Source organism: Hibiscus syriacus, unplaced genomic scaffold, assembly GCF_006381635.1.
Source record: "Hibiscus syriacus cultivar Baekdansim isolate YM2019G1 unplaced genomic scaffold, ASM638163v2 tig00117048_pilon, whole genome shotgun sequence".
In the NCBI taxonomy this organism is placed as follows: domain Eukaryota; kingdom Viridiplantae; phylum Streptophyta; class Magnoliopsida; order Malvales; family Malvaceae; genus Hibiscus; species Hibiscus syriacus.
Genome location: NW_024063538.1, coordinates 4,488,615 through 4,510,061, shown reverse-complemented (window position 1 = coordinate 4,510,061; position 21,447 = coordinate 4,488,615). Strand labels below are relative to the sequence as shown.

The following is a 21,447-nucleotide window of genomic DNA, read 5'->3' as shown; positions in this document are numbered from 1 at the left end:
TTCATTCCTTCAAAAGAACTAAATTGCCCTCCATTCTTCCATTCTTAATATTTAGTTTTAATCACAACTTCATAAATTATTCCCTATACTTATCAATTTACTCAATTAAACCCACCAAATTTTAAATCCTTTCATTGTGGTCACTAACCCGATATTTGGGGTATTACAGTGTAAATGTTGTGATTGTTATTCTTTTTGGTTGCTGTCACATGTTGCATGATGAACATTTATGTTTAAATTGCTTCCACTTAATATGCATATTTAGGCTTTTTGTTATGTCCAACATGATTGGAATCTAATGTATGCTCAGGAACCCGAGTTAATCTTCGTAATCGGGTATGAGTTATTGCACATCTTTAGGATTTTTAAGTTAAAATGAAAATTTTGTAATGTTCAAAACTTTTTTCTATTAATGAAAAATATGTTGAGTTAAACGAACATGCCAAAAATATATTTAGCTAATAGAACCAGTAAATAAAAAAACTACAATAATAAGTGAAAATCCAGTTATGGTTTTGAAGATGAGGAACCATTATTTATTTATTTCGAATGATTGAGCTCTATAATATCAGCCATGTCAGTACAAACCTCGTGTTCTATAGAAAGCAAGGTTCTTTGGCACGTCTCGCATTATGTAGAATGTGAGGTTCATGTCAAATATTGTCCGACTTTTTAATTTATTAATAGAGGAAGAAAGAAAAATAAAGTTTTTTATCTTAAAAATAATTTTTATGTTCAAATGACTAAATCAAATATAATGTTATTTTTTAAATTAATAACTAATTTTTTATATACCAAATATTTAAAATATTAATCGAAGTATAGTTCAATATTATGATAATTATTTGTTTTGTTTGATGCATAAATACTTTGGAAACCATCATATTAGATATTCGAAATATTATTATTTTTGAAATATTAGAATTATTTATTTAATATTATTAAAATATTATTGTTTATAATTTTATTAATAAAAATATTAAGATTAGTATATTCTATTAAAATAAACATATTATAAATTATATTAATTATTAATTAAATTAATAATATTATATTATATTTTAAAAAGTATTAATTAATATATTTTAAATATCTTTATTAAAATATTTTAAAATTATTATATTAATATTAAGTACATAAATAATATTATTCATTATTAATAATTTAATAATATTATTTATATAAAATTAATAAATAATACAATTTTTATTTAATTTATTATATATTTTTAAAATAAAAATATAATGTCTTATATTATTATAATATAATTTAGTATATTATTATAATATTAAAAAATATAATATTTTATTATTAGAAATAATAATAAATATATTTTAAATATTTTAGTGATTAATATTTTGTTTAAAATGATATTAAAATATTATGTTAATATAAAATTTATAAAATAAAATTATTTTGATTATTTATTCTTTGAAATGAAAAGTTCGAAAAATGACTTACGAAAAATCATATAGTAAGTGATTTTCCAGAAAATGCAAAGGAAATTTTGTTGTTCAGGGAAATGTTTTATGTTGACCAAACAATTTTCCTTCAACCAAACTCTGGAGAATGAGGAAAATGTTTTACGTGAAACAAACAGACTCGTAGTAGAACTGACTTTTCGTCATCTTTGTGTTGTGACAACCGAGTTACTTCTGCGTTACTTGATGAAGATGTTTCTTCCTCAAATGTGACATACAACTTGATGTTCATACAACCAAAATGTGTAAACCCTAAACATCTTTCGAGTGTCGTTTGCATTTAATAAGGTCAGCTTGCAATGTGCTTCAGGGTCGGGCTGATGAACGGGTACTTTTGCTTTTAACGAAGACATTTGTCGTGAGTAAATTTTTTAAGCTTATTTCAAATCAAATCATATAACTTATCTTTCTTGATCTTGGTGTTAAAGTGCATGTAGAAATAAGTAACAAAAAAGAACACTTGTAGAAAATCTTATGATTAATTTTTTTTTGATGAAGCTATCGAACATGGTTATCATCATTATAAATAAAATTTTGACAAACCTCGCGCCTTGCAAAATATGAGGACCATGGCATGTCAAATCAAATGTGTAAACTAGTGGTGATGCCACATCAGGAATCTTTGCGGACCTCACGTTCTACAAAAGGTGAGGTCAACGCCAGGTCAGGAATCTCAACAGAAATCACGTGCAGCAGAACGCGAGGTTCTTCTTATATAAGGACTTCGTGGAAAGTGATTGAGCCCAACAAACGTGGTTTTTGTTATAAACTTGATTTTAATGTTTAATGCGAGCTCCATGCTTATAAAGGGTTCCTCTTCTGGTGGCATGAAAGTTGGCACAAAACTTAGAGATCCTTATTCCAATAGAGTGCTAGAAGTTATGTCAACAGAAGGGGATATCTTTTATCAGACCGGAGCCTTTTCAGTTTCTCTTGCCATGCATCTTCTGAGCTTTTTACCTTGCATCGATAGTACCGAAACCAAGTTTTGGAAACATTTACAACACAAGTTTAACCCCATTTATAAAAGGCAACCTGACATTCTCGAGAAACTTCTCATTTCCTCAAACCTACTTGGGCTTCTGAGGAAACTTCTTATTCCATCAAACCTGGCTTTCTCGGGAATCTTTTTTCCCATAATTCTTGGTCTTTTTGAGAAACTTCTCGTTCTATCAAACAATAGAAAACATTGATTTGCTTGTAATTTATGTACCATAATTATGTAATTGTACTTTCTGGTATTTAAATTTATGTTATTTTAAATGTTGGTATTATATTTTATGTTATTGTATTTCCTGTACCATTTTCATCGCAGATTTAACACAATTTTTAATACTTCGGAATGAACCTTATAGATTAAAAATTAATATTTAAAATTAACTACCGATTCTATCTTCATTGATCTTTTCAAAATTAAAAATATTGAACCTTGTAGATAAAGTATCGATCATCATAGTATACCATAAAGTCGAGCCAAGTCCATGCCAAGTCATTGTGGAACTCGCGTTTTGTAGAACGCGAGTTGCGTACATTGTCCTCGTATTTTGTAGAACGCGATTTCCCTGCAAACCCTTATATATGTTAGAAGTGAAGGTAAACAAACTATACATAAGTGAACACAATCTCTCAACCATATTATCGGTGATCGTAGATACTCTAAAAAATGTCGAGAAGAGGATTTATTTCTGCTTTAGTATACTATGATGACAAGATGATCGATAATGTATCTCTCGGCATTGTCTTTTAATCCTCAAAGATTGTTATGATAATGCTACCAAGGAAATTAATGTATAAGAATTTAATTAAGGAAGTGAAGAACAATGTTCCATATGTTCGTGGAAAAAACTCGAACCGTTAAAGTATCGGCTATCGATGTCTTTAGAACTATTAACCTATTCAACATACATCGTTGAGGACAATGGTGATGTGGACATAATGTTGGATTCCCAATTGAGATATTCATTAGGAGGGCTCCAATAGCTATATGTAATTTTTTTTTCTGATGATAATGATGCTACTAATGTGCCAATTTGGAGATAGGAAGATTTTGACTTCTTTTCCTAATGTTCAAAGTCTGACAACCAATTTACATAATGAATTCAACTTATTAAGTACACAGAGTACACGCAATGACTTGGGAGCATCATCTTCTTTGATGTCAAGGCATTCTTGCGTAGCTATCTTTGACTTTCACGTACAATCCATACAATATAGGTGTGGTAAAGTCATCTTCTCAGCACGACATGAGGTTGTAAGACCATGAATCATTTAACTCTTTCGATGATTTCTTATCTAGACGATATTTAATGTATATCCCTAGTGCATACTTGGCATCTAGGGAGAGACATTCTTGTGTTGGTATTGTTGACTTTGATCTTGGTAATACTGTTCGCAAGTGGTCTTGTGAGTGGCCTCATGATTGATGCACAACTGTTACACCTATAATCTCCACATTTGATGACGTAGAACTATTTTGATTTGAGAGGGATAATTTTAACACAAAACTGGTAATGGAGACCGGCCCCGATGGTGACAAGGTAGGCCCTTTCAATGAAGAACCAGAAGTCCTTGACATGCCAGTGGGAGCGGATGATGATGACATTCCCCATGCTGCCACTTATATTTCTTATTACCAACCACCATCCCACTTCGTAATGGTTGATATAAAAGCTTTCAACTTCTTCGAACTTTTTACAATTCCCATAGATTGAGCAATACAATTAACGTGGTGATGGTGAGCTCTATATTGGAATGGTGTTCAGGACAAAAGAACTCGCTTTGGCTTCCATTAAGAATTATAATATACGCTGCTTAATTACGTTGAATGTGAAAAAACATATACAATAAGTACATTGCTAAATGTGTCTACAAGAACCAGGGTGTGTATTACGCTTAAAGACGATGAACAACCTACAGAAACTAACAAAATACGACCAACATTATACTTTCACCATTGATAGCCTCAGTCAAGATCATCGTAATTTGGATGTGCACCTACTTTATGATGCCTCTATTCCACTGGTCAAAGAAAATCCAAGTATAATAGTTCACACTTGTATAGCTGTAATTACATCTTAATACGAGTACACAGTTGACTACGATAAAGCATGGTATGTAAAGTGTCAGACTCAACAAAAATTGTATGGCCAATTGGGGGAATCGTATAAAGAGTTGCGGTCATGGCTAAAATTGATACAGAAACATATACTAGGAATAATTGTGAATCTGGAAACTGTATCGACATACAAAAATTATCGTGTCATACAAGGTATGTGCTAATTTTATCGACTATTTTGGATATTTTCGCAGTGTGTTAATACATTCTGCTACTACAAACTAATGGTTCAAATCAAAGACACTTTGTTATAAAACAGATATACACAAGTATTGTTATTGATAGTTTCAAAATACGACAATAGGAAAACTATTCTCATCACCTTCGTAATAGTCGAAAAAATATATAAACTATAGGGAATTCTTCTTTAAGAACTTATGAAGACATGTTCGATCACATGTTTTGCATGATAGAGATGATGGAATATGTCTTATTTCTGACAGAGTCATAGGGATCAAATACACAATCAAATATATGGGTCAGTCTTAGTAACTTCCTTATGTTTATAATTGGTACTATTTACGACAAATTTACTGTAAATTATTTGTAAAAGTTCAAGACTGAATATGAACACCTAGTGGTGCTTTGAATGTGTATTTTTTTCATTCTTTTGGGTTTAAGATATATTTTGATGGATATGCAACATGGGTTTTATACGTGAGGTTGAAGAGGTGCTTAAAGAATTGAGAGATATGAATCAACAAGGCTATAATTTTCTTATTAAGATCCTGAGAGAGAAATAGCTTCGATCATTTGATAGGGGTAGATGATATGGTCACATGAGAATGAACTTGGTTGATACGATCAATTTATCACTAAAGAGAATGCGACATTTGCCTATCACTTTCGTTACCAAAGCGATATTTTATTGGTTGGCAACCCTTTTCGCAACCTTGATAAAATAAGCAGTTGGCTAGATTATAGGTGGCCACATAGTCCATGCAGACCTCCTCACAAAATTTCAAACTTTTGTGTAGCATTCAAATGTGTTGAATGTGACAAGCATCTCTTACGAACAAAATAAATTATGTGTTTTGAAATATTCAAGGACATTGGAAGGCATGCAATACAATGCATATGTGGTTAATATAAGAGAAAGAACATGCAACTGTAGAGTATTCCAAACATTCAAATACATGTATACGCACGTCATTACTACTTGTGCTTATGTACGGATTTACTACATGACATTTGTTGATCCCCTAAAAATGAATGAGATCCAAATAAAATTGATAACGAAATTGTAATACGACCACATTTTTGCACTACGACGTGTGAAAAAAGGGTTGTCTATGATCAACGTGAATTTACTATGACAAGGATTTAGTTGAATATGGAGAAAGAACCAGACATCCAAAACTATGCACTATTTGTAGGAATCCGGACACATGAAGAACAAATTTCCTAATCGGTAAAGCCCTCTTATCAATTAATTGCGCTTTTACATTGTACTATTTTTTTAATTAAAAATACACCTCAAACATGTCTATCAAGCCATTTTAGCTTCTTCTTGACGCACAAAACCAAGCTTTAGAACTATTTTCAACGTTATTTTTATCCCGCTTACAATGTCTCGTATGTGTTGATAATAGCCTCAATTGAAAGATAAATTACAATACTACGCCTTTAATCTTATAAATTATAAAAAAATTCTAATTAACTACCTGAAATTACCCTTCGAATATGCCTATCAAGCCATTTAAGGTTTTTCTTCATGCACAAAATTGAGCTTTGGAACTATTTTCAACTCGATTTTTACCTCTCTTACAATATCGCATATGTATCAATATTAGCCTCAACTAAATGATAAGTTCGAATACTATGCCTCTAATCTTATAAATGATAAAGATTTCTAGATTAATTACCCAAAAATAGCCCTCGAACATGCCTATCAAGCCATTTTAGCTTATTCTCTATGCACAAAACAAGCTTTGGAACCATTTCCAACGCGATTTTTACCCGGCTTTTAATACCTCGTATGTGTCGATATTGGCCTCAATATAAATATAATTTCCAATACTACACCTCTAATCTTATAAATTACAAAATATTTTAGAGTAACTTCCCAAAAATACCCCTCAAATATGCCTATAAACACTTGTAATGTGGATTCAAAATGAAATGGTTGGGTAATTTTGAAAGACAAAAATTATGAGTTTTATTTTTTTGTTATGAGAAGAATGTATAATTTTATAAAGGGGATAAGCTTGTGATCCCAAAGGAGTGGAAGGTAGAAATAAAATAATAGTGTCTAATTTTGGTATCGGTACGCGTATGAGTATCGATGCCCATTAAGCATAGTATCGATACTCCCCGAAGAGTACCGAATACTATTGTGTATAGGAGACGTAAATTGTTAACAATGAGTAGCATTAAATGAAAATAAAATTTTGAAACTGATGAGATAGTGATTGAGTCGTAAGGCTATGACCGAGTTAAGAGCTATGTTTGATAGATTTAGTATGGGAAAAAATGGGGGTTTAGTGCACGAACTACAAGTGAAACCTATGTTAAAGTAGGAAGTGTGAGAAGCCCAACAACTAGATGACAAACTAGTAGACAAACTCCAACAAGTGAAGCATAGTGAATTTGCATGTATGAAGAAAGAAATGGTTGAATGTTGTACTTTAAATTACGGTTGTGTGTTTCAACTGATGAATAATTGAAGAGAAAGATTCTTCAAGAGGTTCATAATAGTCCATTTTCCATTCACCCAGGAAGTAATAAAATTTATCAAGAAATGAGGTAATTTTATTAGTAGTCGGGAATGAAAAAAGAAGTGTCTGAAATTGTAGCCAAATGTTTGGTGTACCAATAAGTTAAAGTTGAACATCAAGTACCTTCTGGCCTTCTCCAACCAATTCAGATTTCGTAATAGAAATAGGATACAGTCACAACGAATTTCGTCATCGATTACCTATTACTCGACATAAACATGATTCAATATAGGGAATTGTGGATCGATTAACTAAGTCTGCTCATTTTCTTCTCATATGAATGGGTTATTCTTTGGAAAGGTTGGCTCATTTGTATATTGGTGAAATTGTGCGATTGCATGATGTTTCTTCATCTATTTTGGATTGGGATCCTTGATCTAGTTCAAGGTTTTGGAAGCATTTGTACGAGGCCTTAGGGACCAAGTTATATTTTAGTACTACATTTCATCCACAAACTGATAGACAATTTGAGAGGGTTATTCATATATTAGAGGATATGCTTAGATGTTGCATAATTGAATTTGGGAGATTTTGAGAGGACTATTTATCATTGGTGAAATTCGCGTACAATAATAACTATCAAACGAGTATTCAAAAGGCCCCTTATGAAGTGTTATATGGAAGGGTGTTTAGAACACTTTATGTTGGACTAAATTACATGAAAGAAAACTTATAGGACTGGATGTGATTGAAGAGACAAAGGAAAACGATAGAATAATCCAAGAAATGTTGAAAATAGCTTTTTACTGGTAAATGTCTTATGCGGATCTCAAGTATAAGGATATAGAATTCCATATTGATGATAAGGTATTCCTAAAATTGTCTCCATGGAATAAAATAATGAGATTTGGCCATAAAGGAAAATTGAGCCCTAGGTTTATCGAAACGTATAAAGTCTTAGAGTGAGTTGGACATGTGGCATATCGTTTAGCCTTGCCACCAGAGTTAGATCATATTCAAAATGTTTTCTATGTATCCATGCTACAAATATATTGATCAGATCTCACTCATTTCATACTTTTATAGTAGTTGAGGTAGACACCAATCTAACTTATGAAGAAGAACCTGTACAGATTCTGGCCTGTGAGGTTAAAGAAATAAGAAACAAGCGTATACCACTTGTTAAAGTTTTATGGAGGAATCATTGAGTATAAGGCCATATGGGAACCAAAGGAGAGGATGAAATTTTAAATTAGCGAGGGAGAACTGTAATGGTTGGGCAAATTTTCAAAGACAAAAATTATGAGTTGAATTTTAGGTTATGAAAAGAATTCATAATTTTATAAATGGCTCAAGCTTGTGAGCCAAAGAAGTGAAAAGTAAAAATATGGATACGTAAGGACTAATAAGGGAAATAACCCTTTTAGTAGATTTCTTCCAAACTTTTTGGGAATATATACGTTAATTCCTAAGGAAAAGAGGAGCTAACATTTTTATTTTCTTCCACAATTTCCCCTTTAAGTTTTTTTCTCTTATCAAGACTTTTGAGATTCAAGATTTTCTAAGTAAGGTTAGAATTGATGGATCCTGATGTTGGAAACGTTGTTAGATCAAGAGGAAAGTAGTTTAGTTGTTAGGAAGGATTTGAGATTTAGGTCAAAGTTTTTGTTGTTTAAGTGTATATATATATATGATTGTTGTCCACCCTTTTTGTTCTTTTAGCCTAACATTTTCTATTTTAGAGAGAGGTTGGAGGATCATCTAATCCAAAAGGCAAGGAGAAGGTTTAATGTGTTGAAAGCGAGGAGCTTACATCAATCATCTTTTTTTAGGTAATGAACTCTTATTCTTTGTGTTTCATGTGCTATAATAAGTTAAAATGTGAGAAAAAAACTACTTTTTTATAAACTAAGCATGAATGGAAGGGTTTATTTTACCCTAATCACATTTTAAGCCTAAGAAAAATGGAAATCTAGGTTTGAGTACCGATAATGTTGTACCTTAGAGATTTCTAGAAAGGGTTGGGCAAAAATATAAGAATAATATAGATATCGTAGATCCCAGTATCGATACCATTGAGTGAGTATCAGTACCAAAGCTACCAGTACCAATACTCTATAGAAGGTTGTAAATTTTTGGAACTCCAGTATGCCATTTCGGTATCCATACTCATATGAATATCGATACCCATTAAGCATAGTATCAATACTCCTCAAAGAGTATCGATATTGTTGTGTATGGAAGACATAAATTGCTGATAATGAGTGGCATTAAATGAAAAGGAAAATTTGATAATGATGAGATAATGATTCAAATGAGGAACTGAAGGAAAATTTAATGTAGATCGATATACATATATAATAGTATGACTAATCATAATTATTCCAAGTGACTTGCACATGAGCCCTTAAGGATTAAAGTGTCTTGCAAAGGAACACCTAATCATAATTATTTTCGGTGACTCACACAAGAACACTGAAGGGTTAGAGTGACTCACATAGGGGCACCTAATCATAAGTATTCCCGATGACTCACATAGGAGTGCTGAAGGATTAGAGTGACTCACACGAGAACACCTAATCATAATTATTTCTAGGTGTCTCGCACTTGAGCACTAAGAGAATTATTCATGTATCACTTGGAAGTACAAATTTGTAGTCAGAACAATATCGAAGCATATATTTCATTTGCTTATAGAAATTGTTCCATATGAGCCATACGGAACATTTCTTCACTACTGAGCATCTCTGCTCACTCTCTCAAATGTTTCCTTCACAGGTTAGTAGATGTAGATATATGCTAGGCCATCACTGTGGAAATCTGTGATGTCGCTACATAGTGCACCTCTATATCTGTTTTGGAGTGTATGAGGAGTAATGGTAGTCAAAGTCCACTTTATTTTGTAAAATGTTTAAATTTGTGGAGCTCCGTTCTGTGATGAAGTAAATATTTATGAAAGTCTCAAATATTTCACATGGTTGTTCGTCTTTTATTTGGGTTCTTTCGTATACAAGTCCGTGTTGATTACGATAAGGTGACACCATGAACCCGTAGTGGGTTAGGTGTTACAAGATTTACATAAACCTTGTATTTTGTAGGACACGAGGTTCATAAAATACAACCTGTAATAATTTGAGTTCGTTTATCCAAATATTAAATTGAATTATCTGAAAATTGCTCCACGTTGGATGGGTATTGCACCCTATATAACACGAGGTCCTTATACTCGTTTCGTATAACACGAGGTAGTCCTACGTAGGCAGTTTGGAGGTATTTTTTCAAATAATTCCTGTTGGGGGTCATTTTCTAATAAATGAATTTTAAAGAGTTTTTTATTAATAAAAACTCTAATTCATTCACATATATTTCAGTAAAGAAAAAAGTTCCTCTAGAAAAAGTTATATTCACAACATATGGTCTCTCCTAGGGGTGGGCATTTGATTTGAGTCTGATGTGTTTCGACTCGATCTGATTAGTTTTTTTAAAATTCAAATCAGGTTGATTCAAGTTTAGGGTGAAAAATACGGTTTGATATAATATTATAATTATCCATTATATATTTAGTAATAAATGTAATAACACTCTATCTATATTATTTTTTTAATTATGTACTTATTTTACCTAATAAGAATAATTTTTTACATATACATTTGTGTCAAGTTGAGTGCGAATTTTCACCTAAAAATTAAATTAGGTTTCAAATCAATGAAATCTTCTTAAATATGAGTTGGAACGAATATATTTGGATGAATTTACTTTTCAGATTAGGTTCGAATGTGTTGAAAAATAAACTGCTACAAAACGAGGCGTTAGCACTGCTGGAAATATTAAATAAAATAATTAATAGAACAGTAACCATGTCTTTGTAATTCACTGCCTTAGAAGCAAATTCACCCCGATGTGTGTAATCGCTACAATGGACGAATGGCCACCGGATGTTAGTACGACTCTCTAAATTCCAAACACCCGAAAGATGTAATGGACTTGATGGTACTACTATTCTCTCAAAATTTAAAGCGACAATCTGAACCGATTTATAAAAACCAAGGAGAGTGTTTCTAAAGCAAAAAATTGCTTATAGATATTTCTCTTGAAGTGCCATATGAAATGAAAAAATAAACATTCATTTATAGGATCAACATAGAGGTAAAATGGTAAAACATCAAATATCAGTTACAAAATAATTAATTGTCATAAATATTATTTTAATGATCATAAACTATATTAAATATTTTGTAACAACTATAAACTGCAAAATAAATTCTGATAAATAATATTCTATCGGGAAGATCTTGTCTAAAAGAAACACATACGAATCAAACCACGCCAAATGGTTCATTCCAAATGTGAAATTCTTTTTATTACCAGCATTCCCCCACTAATACAAAAGAATTATTTTGTAAAAATGCACTAGTGAACATATATTAAACTAGTACATAGTGATGATGAGTAATTCTTCTCTTAGATAAGTGAACCAATCTTGAACTTTCTAAGATTAGGGTGAACTCATAACACAAAACTAACCCTTTATCCATCAAAAGTTATGATGTGTCAACAAAAACATATGTACAAATGTAAATATATAACCTTCTTTCCTCAAGATTTTAGTAAGTGTACTAGAAAAATGACCCAACATTTTTCATAGAATGTGACTAGACCTACTCACTTATGTAGGTTATTTAATCAGATTTATCTCAAAACAAACAGCCTAAACTAGACTATGAAATAATTAAGAGCTTTTACAACAGCTCAACGTCACAATAGGTATGGTGAATTTCTTCAAGTTCATTTATAAATGAATCACTCAAACACTGGATAAGAAATCATTAGAATAAATATTCAACCTCATTAATTAGTGAATTCAATATGTCATTCTCACTAGGAACTTTCAACTCTTGGGTTTGAATTCATTAAACATTTTAAGAAAACTCACCCTCTTTGACGGTAAGTTCATCTAGTCCTTCGCGATTAGGACTACTCACTCAACACTAGGTTATGAACTTATTAAGAATATATTTTCAACCAAAAATCGGAAAATTCATCAAGTCTCTGTCATTAAGACCACCCAAAGTCTACTCTAGGAATTTATTAAAAGCAATTAAGCTCATCCTATACATGTACATTATTCTTCGTAAGAATAAGTAGGTAGAAATGTACACTGTGAGTCTTTCCATGGTTTTGTTTGACCAATTTGAACTTGGATAACTAATTTGGGTGTCCACCATGAATTCCTAAACCAATAGGCTTTAGACCCATCCCCATCGATGAATCAAGAACCAACTTTTGACTTTAACCATTGGTAAGTGGATCAACTAGATTCCTCTATGACTTTAATCATCATTTTAAGACACCCTCATTTCTAACATTTTTTGGATAGAAATAAATCTATAAGTGTCTTTAACAATGTGTAAACAAATTTTGTTACACATATACTCAATCATACTAGAGTGAAGTGTGCTACGAGTTTTAACAATAAAACCATGTTTAACAAACTCAAATCTTGCGTACACATAATTATATGGGTAAAGTATAATAATGGTCACTGAACTTTTCTAAAGCTTTCATTTAGGTCCCCCAACTTTTAAAACTTGTAATATAGTCTTCCAACATTTAGTCCGTTTGCAATATGGTCTCTGTCGTTACACTACCGTTAGTATGTTTACAATATGGTCACTAAACTTTTCAGGCACTTGCATTTAGGTCCCCTAACTTTTAAAACTTACGACATAATCCTCAATTTTATTTTAAACCCCAAATTCCTTTTCAATCTCAAATTTCCTTTTTCTCTTCTCTCTTCTCATTTCCAGCGTAACTTTTCAGTCAGGGATGCATGAGAAATTCTAATCTAACTTTGAATTATGTGTAGGTGTTGAATTGAATAAGGGTCCATTGAGAGAAGACCCCACCAAGGGACTATCAGGACCATCAATGATTCAAGGAGTAATGTTAGATACATGTCATCTCAGGTGAAGCATAGATGTTCAATGAAATGCTTGTGAGAAAATAAATGGGGTTAGAAATGCAGAGTTGACAAATACTACTAAGATGAACTAAGTATCATTGTTGAAAGTCACCAACAAAGCTGGAATTATTTTGTATAAATGACATATAATAATTTCTTCGTTTGATCATTTTGGTTAAAGATTTTCCAACAGATGATCAAATATAATGAAATCTCAAACAGCACATTCACCTCTCAGTCTCTTTCGCTCACATGCACTCTTGTTTGGTTTTTGTTCTTCAATTTTTCGCCATGTAAAATTGTAAACCCAAGCAGTGGTTTGTCTTTCATCTTTTTATTTACAAAGAAAAAATAGAGGAAGAATTACTGGAACGCAACACTGATTGCGTTTATTTCGTAGCCTCTCCCCTCACTTGTAAGAAGGTTTTCAGCTCGCATTATGTGTTTTTGTTGAAATTTTTATGTTTCTGGAACTACATGTCAATGATCTGGATATTCAGTGTTAGTTTTGAACCAAAACCATATAATTTTCTTTCTTTCTTCTTAATCAAAACTTTTAGTACTCTTTATGAAAGATATTCAGTCCATCAGAATAGAAGTGAAAAAGGGTCCTAGGCTAAATGTTTTTGATCTTCTTGTTTGGTTTTTCTTTAAATCAGGGAATTGGATGCGAGTATCAACATAGTGAAATCGCCAGGCTCAATCTGAGAGACTGCTGATACTAGTTTACTAGGAATTGTATTGATCCAACTTATGGTTTTCGGCGTCCTGTGAGCTCATATTCTTTTTAATAAGTTCATGTTGATTATAGGACTGATATATCGTGAACAAATTGGATTTTTTTACATGTTTTGGAAATTTTACAGATGAATTGTATTGAATCATAGCTTTAGAATACAATTCTGCATGCACGCAACTCGAAAGGCATCATGACATGGTAGTATATTTATAGTAGCTACTTGACCCTATCATGATGCCTTTCGAGTTGCGAAAGAGTCTGAGAGGTGAATGCACTGTTTGGGATTTCATTATATTTGATCATCTGTTGGAAAATCTTTAACCACAAAGATCAAATGAAGAAATTATTATATGACATTTATACAAAATAATTTCAGCTTTGTTTGTGACTTTCAACAATGATACTTAGTTCATCTTAGTAGTACTTGGCAACTTTGCATTTCTAACCCCATGTTTTTCTCACAAACATTTCATCGAACATCTATGTTTCACCTGAGATGACATGTATCTAACATTACACCTTGAATTGTTGATGGTCTCGATAGTCCATTGGTCGGGACTTCTCTCAATGGACCCTTATTCAAGTCAATACCTCAACATAATTCAAAGTTAGATTAGAATTTCCCATGCATCCCCAACTGAAAAGTTACGCTGGAAATGAGAAAAGAGAAGCCAAAAAGGAAATTCGAGATCGAAAAGGAATTTGGGGTTTAGAATGAAATTGAGGTTTGCGTTACAAGTTTTAAAAGTTGGGGGACCTAAATGCAAGCGCCTGAAAAGTTAAGTGACCATATTGCAAACGTACTAACGACAGTGTAACAGTGGGGACCATATTGCAAACGGATTAAATGTTGGAGGACTGTATTGTAAGTTTTAAAAGTTGAGGGACCTAAATTAAAGCTTTAGAAAAGTTCAGTGATCATTATTATACTTTACCCTAATTATATTCTCAAAATTTTGAAAAATTACTAATCATCAAGATTAGTATGCATAATCTCAAAAGATTATGAAATTTGCTTATATCTCGTCAGTAGTATTTCTGACTTTTTCTCATTCAAAAGAATTTTCACTTTTTCTAATTCTTCTTAAAAAGTGTTTAGGAAATTATGAATATTATGAAAATATTTATTAGGAGTTTTCAACTTTTCCTAACAACAGAAAAATTATCTCATGTATTTCACAAAGAGATTTCAACCCAACTCCTTAGGATATACATCTTCTTTCATTTTCTCTATTTAAGAGTGTACGAAATGGCTACAAACCAAAATTTCAGTAGCACTAGTGTCTATCATTTTTTTTCATTCATATTACTCAACATGTTAGCCCTAAAGAGACCATCACACATTTATTTACTATATGTAAATTTGGTATCCCACTCAACCAAATTAATATATACTCTTTTTACTTTTACACTAAGTTTAAAGAGAGTTTAATTGTCATGGTATTTTATAAATTAGAAAAGTGAGCATAGTAATGAATAGTTCACCGTGTAGGTTTCTATGAAAGAGAGGTGACACACTGGGCATACTTAAATACCAGGTCTTCATGAAACCAATCCTAGACATGCACTTTCATACTCACCACACTAATTTTTCAATAATTCATTTATGAATTTTCTCTTCCTTTAATTAATGTCTCTTTAAAGAATTATGTTTGATACTTTTACTCACAACAATATCTTATTAAGCATACACATTTTGGGCTCACTACTACCTTATCCTTAGTAGTTTTTCACTACCTTAGTCTTTACCAGTGGTTTATCTTGTTTCATAGTATTTTCCCTAAGTTTAAAAGACTAACTTAAAGGCTCATTTAAACTAATTCATGTATCACTCTAAGCTTGAACTTAATAAACAACAAGTCTAAATAGTTTGAACTCGTGGGTAGAATCATAATATTCAAGTAGACTTGCTCATTCTCATCATGCATGTGATCTTTACTCTTCAGATCATATTGAACCAGAATGATCCCAAAATTTATCGTGACGGTCACTTCATTTGAATCAACATCTCTTCTAAAATCAAATGAAGATTTTATGTGGTTAGTTATGAAAATAATTTACTAACAATGATAAAATAAAATAAAAATAATTTACTAATAGTAACAAGATCCTTATCTTTAGTATTTTGGTTTCTTATCTCCAACAAATTGTGGAAATCAAATTTGAATTTAACAACAATTAAATTTGGACAATTTTCCATTTCAACTTCATCATCTTCTTACTTCTTTGAAATTGCAAATGTCCTGATGTCTTTATAAATGTCTCAAAAAACTTATTAGTACGACAAACCAAAATTATTTTCATCTTAGATTCTCATGACTAAAAAATATTACCCTCATATGAAAATAGATAGTTGCTTATTTTGACATAACAACTGACGTGATAGCCACGAACCAACTTATCTCAATGGTTAAAGGAATCGTTGTTGTTCCTAGAATAGATAATATTTTGTAAACACTTTAACTTATTAAAAAAACTGATACACGTGATAATTATGTATAAACATTGTTTAAGAAAATATTCAAGAGATACTTTATATTATTTCCATGCAACATATATGCCACTTTCTAATCATATAAAGTATAATGTTGCATTTCCTTACAATCTTAGACAAGCATTTTTTTTTTCATAAAAAGAATGCAGGTCAAAAATGACTTCTAATAACATATATTAATAATCAAATTATGAATAAAAGTCGTAGATTTCACTTTTTAAAGCTAGAAACACTTTCACCAAGCACATTTTAAATGGGGATTTCTATAACAATACAAAATTTATTATAAGAAATAATAAACCAACTTCAGTATTCTCGTAAACCAAGACCAACCGAGAATGAGTGAAAAACTATTGGCTAATAATTCAATCTGCATATTACTTTGTAAATAAAGATGTTTTCTATAAAAAAAATTCATTAGTGCTATAATTTGCTCAATTAATAGCTACTTAAAAAATCCAATGTTTGAATCCAAATTTATAAAGTAATATAAATCCACTATTTAAAGCTATAAATGCATGGAATTGTTTGAACCAACGTTTCGATACATTAAAGCCACGTATAATTACCATTGTAATTGTGTTTAATGTCTCTAATTGCTCCATGATTCATAACCGCATATAATCATTCAAGAAATTTTCAATAACATTTCATGGAGAAAAAATAATATGTACAATCCTTATTATAACATTCTTTATACCGCTAATTATTCTCAGTAAAGCATTTTTATTCATGCTTTGAACTATATATTTTAACTAGAAATAAATATTATAGCATGTAACTGCATGATATCTTACTCACTATTCTCAATCATACTTATCAATTTTTCATGCATCATTTCAAAAAGATACCAAAATTTTAATCAAAGCAATAGTAGCACCTTGCTTTAAATTAACACACTAATTCACTCAAAAATGCGTTTTAAATATTAGCTTCAGCATTGGAAAAAAAAATAATTTCTCGTATAATGCTCTTACCATATTATTTCCCGATATAGGGTTATTGCTATAGTATTAAGGAAAGACACATGTTAATATTGGAGTCTTCAGATGAAGACTTCATGCAATCCTGGAGTGGTTAGCTTTTCCAAGGTTAAAGTAGTCTTGGAACTAAAGACTCCATGTAATCTTGGAATCTTCTAAAGGTATTGTAGCAATTACCCTAGTATGCGGAAGAATACCTAAGATGGACTATTTTGAGAAATTTCTTTTTTAAATACATTATTTTAACCATTATCCCCTCAACATTAGTAAAGAAATAATATGAGTTAAATTATTAAAAAATAAATTACTACAAAACGAGATATTAGCACTGACTGAAAATATTAAATACAATAATTGATAGAACAATAATCGTGTCGTGGTAATCTACTGTTTTAGAAGCGAATTCATCTCGATGTCTGTAATCGCTATAATGGACAAATGGTCCCCAGAAGTTAGCACGACTCTTCAAATTCTGTACACCTAAAAGATGGAGTGGACTAGGTGGTAGTGATATTCTCTCAAAACTTAAAACGGCACTCCGAACAAGTTTATAAAAACAAAGGAGAGTGTTTCTAAAGCAAAGAATTGCTTAGAGATATTTCTCTTGAAGTGGCATATGAAATGAAAAAAATAAACATCTATTTATAGGCTCAACATACGGTCAAAATGATAAAAGATCAAATAGCAATTACAAAATAAATAATTGCCATAAACATTATTCTAATGACCATAAGTTATATTAAATATTTTGTAAAGATTATAACCGGTAAAATAAACTCTAATAAATAATATTCTACTAGAAGGATATTGTCTAAAAGAAACACATAAGAACCGAATCGGACCACACCAAACGATTCATACCCAATGTGTAATTCTTTGTATTACCAACATAATAAATTAAATATTTGATCCGACCAAGCCATAACCATCCCTAATTCATTTATGGTATATTTAGTCATGAAAAAATTCCTTCCAATATACTTCATTTATGATTGTTTTTGTTTTGGACTCATTTAACTTTTTTAATTTAAATTTTATTAAGACGTGAAGTAATGAAATCTCGACTTCAAATTGAAACATTGTTTCTATCCCATAGATCAAAGAAAAGGGCATTCCCCTACAGGTGTTCGTACCGATTTGAAATTTGATAGAACTAAATTGATTAATTTCAAAATAAAAAGAGATATTAAATTGATCAATTTAAAAATATAGAAACTAGTTCATATAGACCCTATAATAGAGGGACCTGAAAAAGTACTTTCACCATTTAAAGATAGATGGCGAACTGTAATTTGGTGGAAGTTAACAGAGGTATTTAACCACCGCTCTTAGTAGCGCGTAGGTTGAAAACTAAAAGCCAAAAAAATGTATATGACTAGGAGGCGGTAAATTCCACATCTCAAATTAAAAAGAAGAAAACCCTAATGAAAGGGGGAGAAAGGATGGATCATAATCGGAACTATGGGGAGTATAGCCATCATCAAGCAGCTGATAATTTGGTTAATTTGTTCACCAAAGCAAACCATGATCTTCTTGTAGTTCAGTACAAGCTTGAGAAGGAGTTTCAACAAATTTATCCCGATAATGTAAGCCACAATTTTCTATAATTCCATCTTAGATTTCTCATCTCTTCATTTTGAATTGTATGCGGGTGTTGACTGCAGGCGAATCCTATGAAATTGGTGTCTCGAATAAAGAAGATGCAAGAAGAGTTGTCGAGCTTGACCAACCAGTGCCGTGAGCTTCTATCGGCCAAACAGGTGTTTTTTCCTTCTTTTAATCAAATCTATTGAATTTCAGAGGGGAATTTTGTTTTAGAAGTTGAGAGAATGGTGATATTGGAAAATTAGCTTTGTTTATTTGCCGAGTTCATTTTCAGGATTTGATTGATAAGGCTAGAACCGTTCTTGTCGGGAACAGAAATTTAGTCCAGCGTATGCAAGCATCAACGGGCATTCCCCTCACTAGTGATTCTGATGATCCAGCGTTGACTAATTTCAATCAGGTTTCCCTTGTTCTTTTGATCTTTTCAGTTCGGACTCGTGTTTGTTTCGACACTGTTTTATGGTCTAGGGTTTAGCCTACGTTTATATTGTTCGATTCCACTGCTAAATGATCCATGCACTAGTTGTTAAGGTTGCCTATTTTCCAAGTGGTGTCCATAGTTGTTGCACCACTTGCCAGCAAGCAACCAAGATTAAATTATCGGTGGGCTTTCCTTAAGATAAAACACCCATGCTTTGGTGTTCCATGGGTAGTTTAAAACAAAGCCTACATAAATTGAATCTTTTCAGTATGTTAGGCGATAGGCACTTCGTATCTGAATTAACACACCCTTAAACCATGATTAGAGGAAAGCGATTTTCACCATTTTGATGATTTGCCTCTTGCAGATCATCGATGAGTGGACGGTCCAAGTCAGATCAAGAATAGGTAAGTTTGTTGCTTTACCCGATAATGGCAGACACCGTTCTTCGTTCTCTTTCATTAGGAAAAAGGAAGGGTATCAAGCAATATACAAATATATATCATTGGCTCACTTTGTTAAGCGAATGATTGCATTGGCAATTATGCCTTAGGTTTTGTGCCCCTTTAAGATTTGGCATCCTGCATCTAGGTGGTACGTATTTATTCAGTTATAAAAGATTCAGATGTTATAGTGTTGTGCCCCGCCCGAAGTGCATGCTTAATTCCCACACCTCATAATCTGTCGAAGGCCCCTAAAATACCTCTGAATCTCCGTCACCTAGAGACCTATTGAAGATATAAAGGAAAGTTTCCAGAGAGAGTATCTCGAAGATCTAAATCTCAAGAAGCTGTGACTTATTAATATTACTTCTGACAAGCTAATGTGATCTACCAGAACTAAATCTACCCTCACTTGACTATATTCACTTAGTCTTGCTAGTCTATAGGTAGCCATTATAATCCTATGACTGATACACACAATAAAGGTAACTCTAAAACTTCTCGAGCATAACCTAGAGACGGGATGCAACATCTATAAAAGTACTTCACCTTTATTCATCTCTGCTCTACCTTCTTATGGAGATAACATTCTTTGATACTGGTCAACGATCAATCCATCACTAACTGTGATCCTTCACTTACCAAAAGGAGTGAACCGTTTACGATCATCATAACCCATTTAGTACCATCAACATGTAGCTATTTGTCGCTTCTAATAGTGTGTTTTGTCGTTTCAATACTTGCATATAAGCATACTTTGGACTGCTGCTACTTAATAAACTTTTGCGTCTTTACGAGGGATGGATGGTACGTATGGAATTGCATGAGCCAATTTCGCAGGTCTTAAGAAATTCATAGGTTTGCATCGTTGTCTTTCGTTTTAACACGCATTTTATGCTATTGATTCAGGAGAGGAGATGCAGGAATCGGAGCCTGAGGATATTAACAAATTACTATTCTCAGCTATTGTTCCGAGCAACTGAACAACTTTCCCCTTGTGATCTCCAAGGATGATGAGTTGAGGAATCAGAATAAGTCGAGTGTTCTAGTCCAAAAATTTGCATGAAAGTACTGATTTATTCTCTTTTGCCTAAACCCTTTTAAAACTTTGTTTGCTGTCCGGCGACGATGGTATGATAGTCGGTCATTGTTTGTTGATCTACCGTTACTTTAGATTAGATCATTGATTTCTTTATATAATGCTTGTAATCATCGCATATATATTATATTTTGAATTACGATAAAATTGTCTCTATAGGTAGTCATTTTAAGCGCATGAATCGTTTTTTCTCTGTGGTTAAAGAAATTGTTGTTATTCTTAAATATCACGTGTTCAAGCATCAACGATTGCATAAGGGTTGATTGAGCGTTCATTGTCAAATGATTGAAAGTATTTAAAACATATATTTCTTTGTAATCACATTAGTTTAATAAAAAAATTCATGAATTAAAATTGAATAAATTATATGGATTAAATCCAAAACTCATTTGTAGTGCACGGGTAGTGACATAGATTGACTTTCTATTTCGTAGTATATATTTATTTT

The 21,447-nt window shown here is 31.9% G+C and overlaps 1 protein-coding gene across 1 annotated transcript; it reads left to right on the top strand.

Annotated features, from left to right (window-relative positions):
* The first annotated feature begins 18,795 nt into the window (after window positions 1-18,795).
* LOC120197425 (spindle and kinetochore-associated protein 2-like) lies at window positions 18,796-21,176 on the top strand. The gene is made up of 5 exons (XM_039198959.1): window positions 18,796-19,017; window positions 19,096-19,191; window positions 19,311-19,436; window positions 19,825-19,864; window positions 20,810-21,176. The coding sequence occupies exons 1-5, from the start codon at window positions 18,856-18,858 to the stop codon at window positions 20,881-20,883; spliced, it is 498 nt and encodes a 165-aa protein (XP_039054890.1). The 5' UTR covers window positions 18,796-18,855; the 3' UTR covers window positions 20,884-21,176.
* Window positions 21,177-21,447: the final 271 nt, after the last annotated feature.

Bases quoted from the DNA above. Each gene is read 5' to 3' on its own strand.
- LOC120197425 (XM_039198959.1), top strand. From the start codon at position 18,856: ATGAAAGGGGGAGAAAGGATGGATCATAATCGGAACTATGGGGAGTAT. The intron at 19,018-19,095 runs GTAAGCCACAAT...TGTTGACTGCAG, and splicing joins AACAAATTTATCCCGATAAT to GCGAATCCTATGAAATTGGT. The intron at 19,865-20,809 runs GTAAGTTTGTTG...CTATTGATTCAG, and splicing joins CCAAGTCAGATCAAGAATAG to GAGAGGAGATGCAGGAATCG.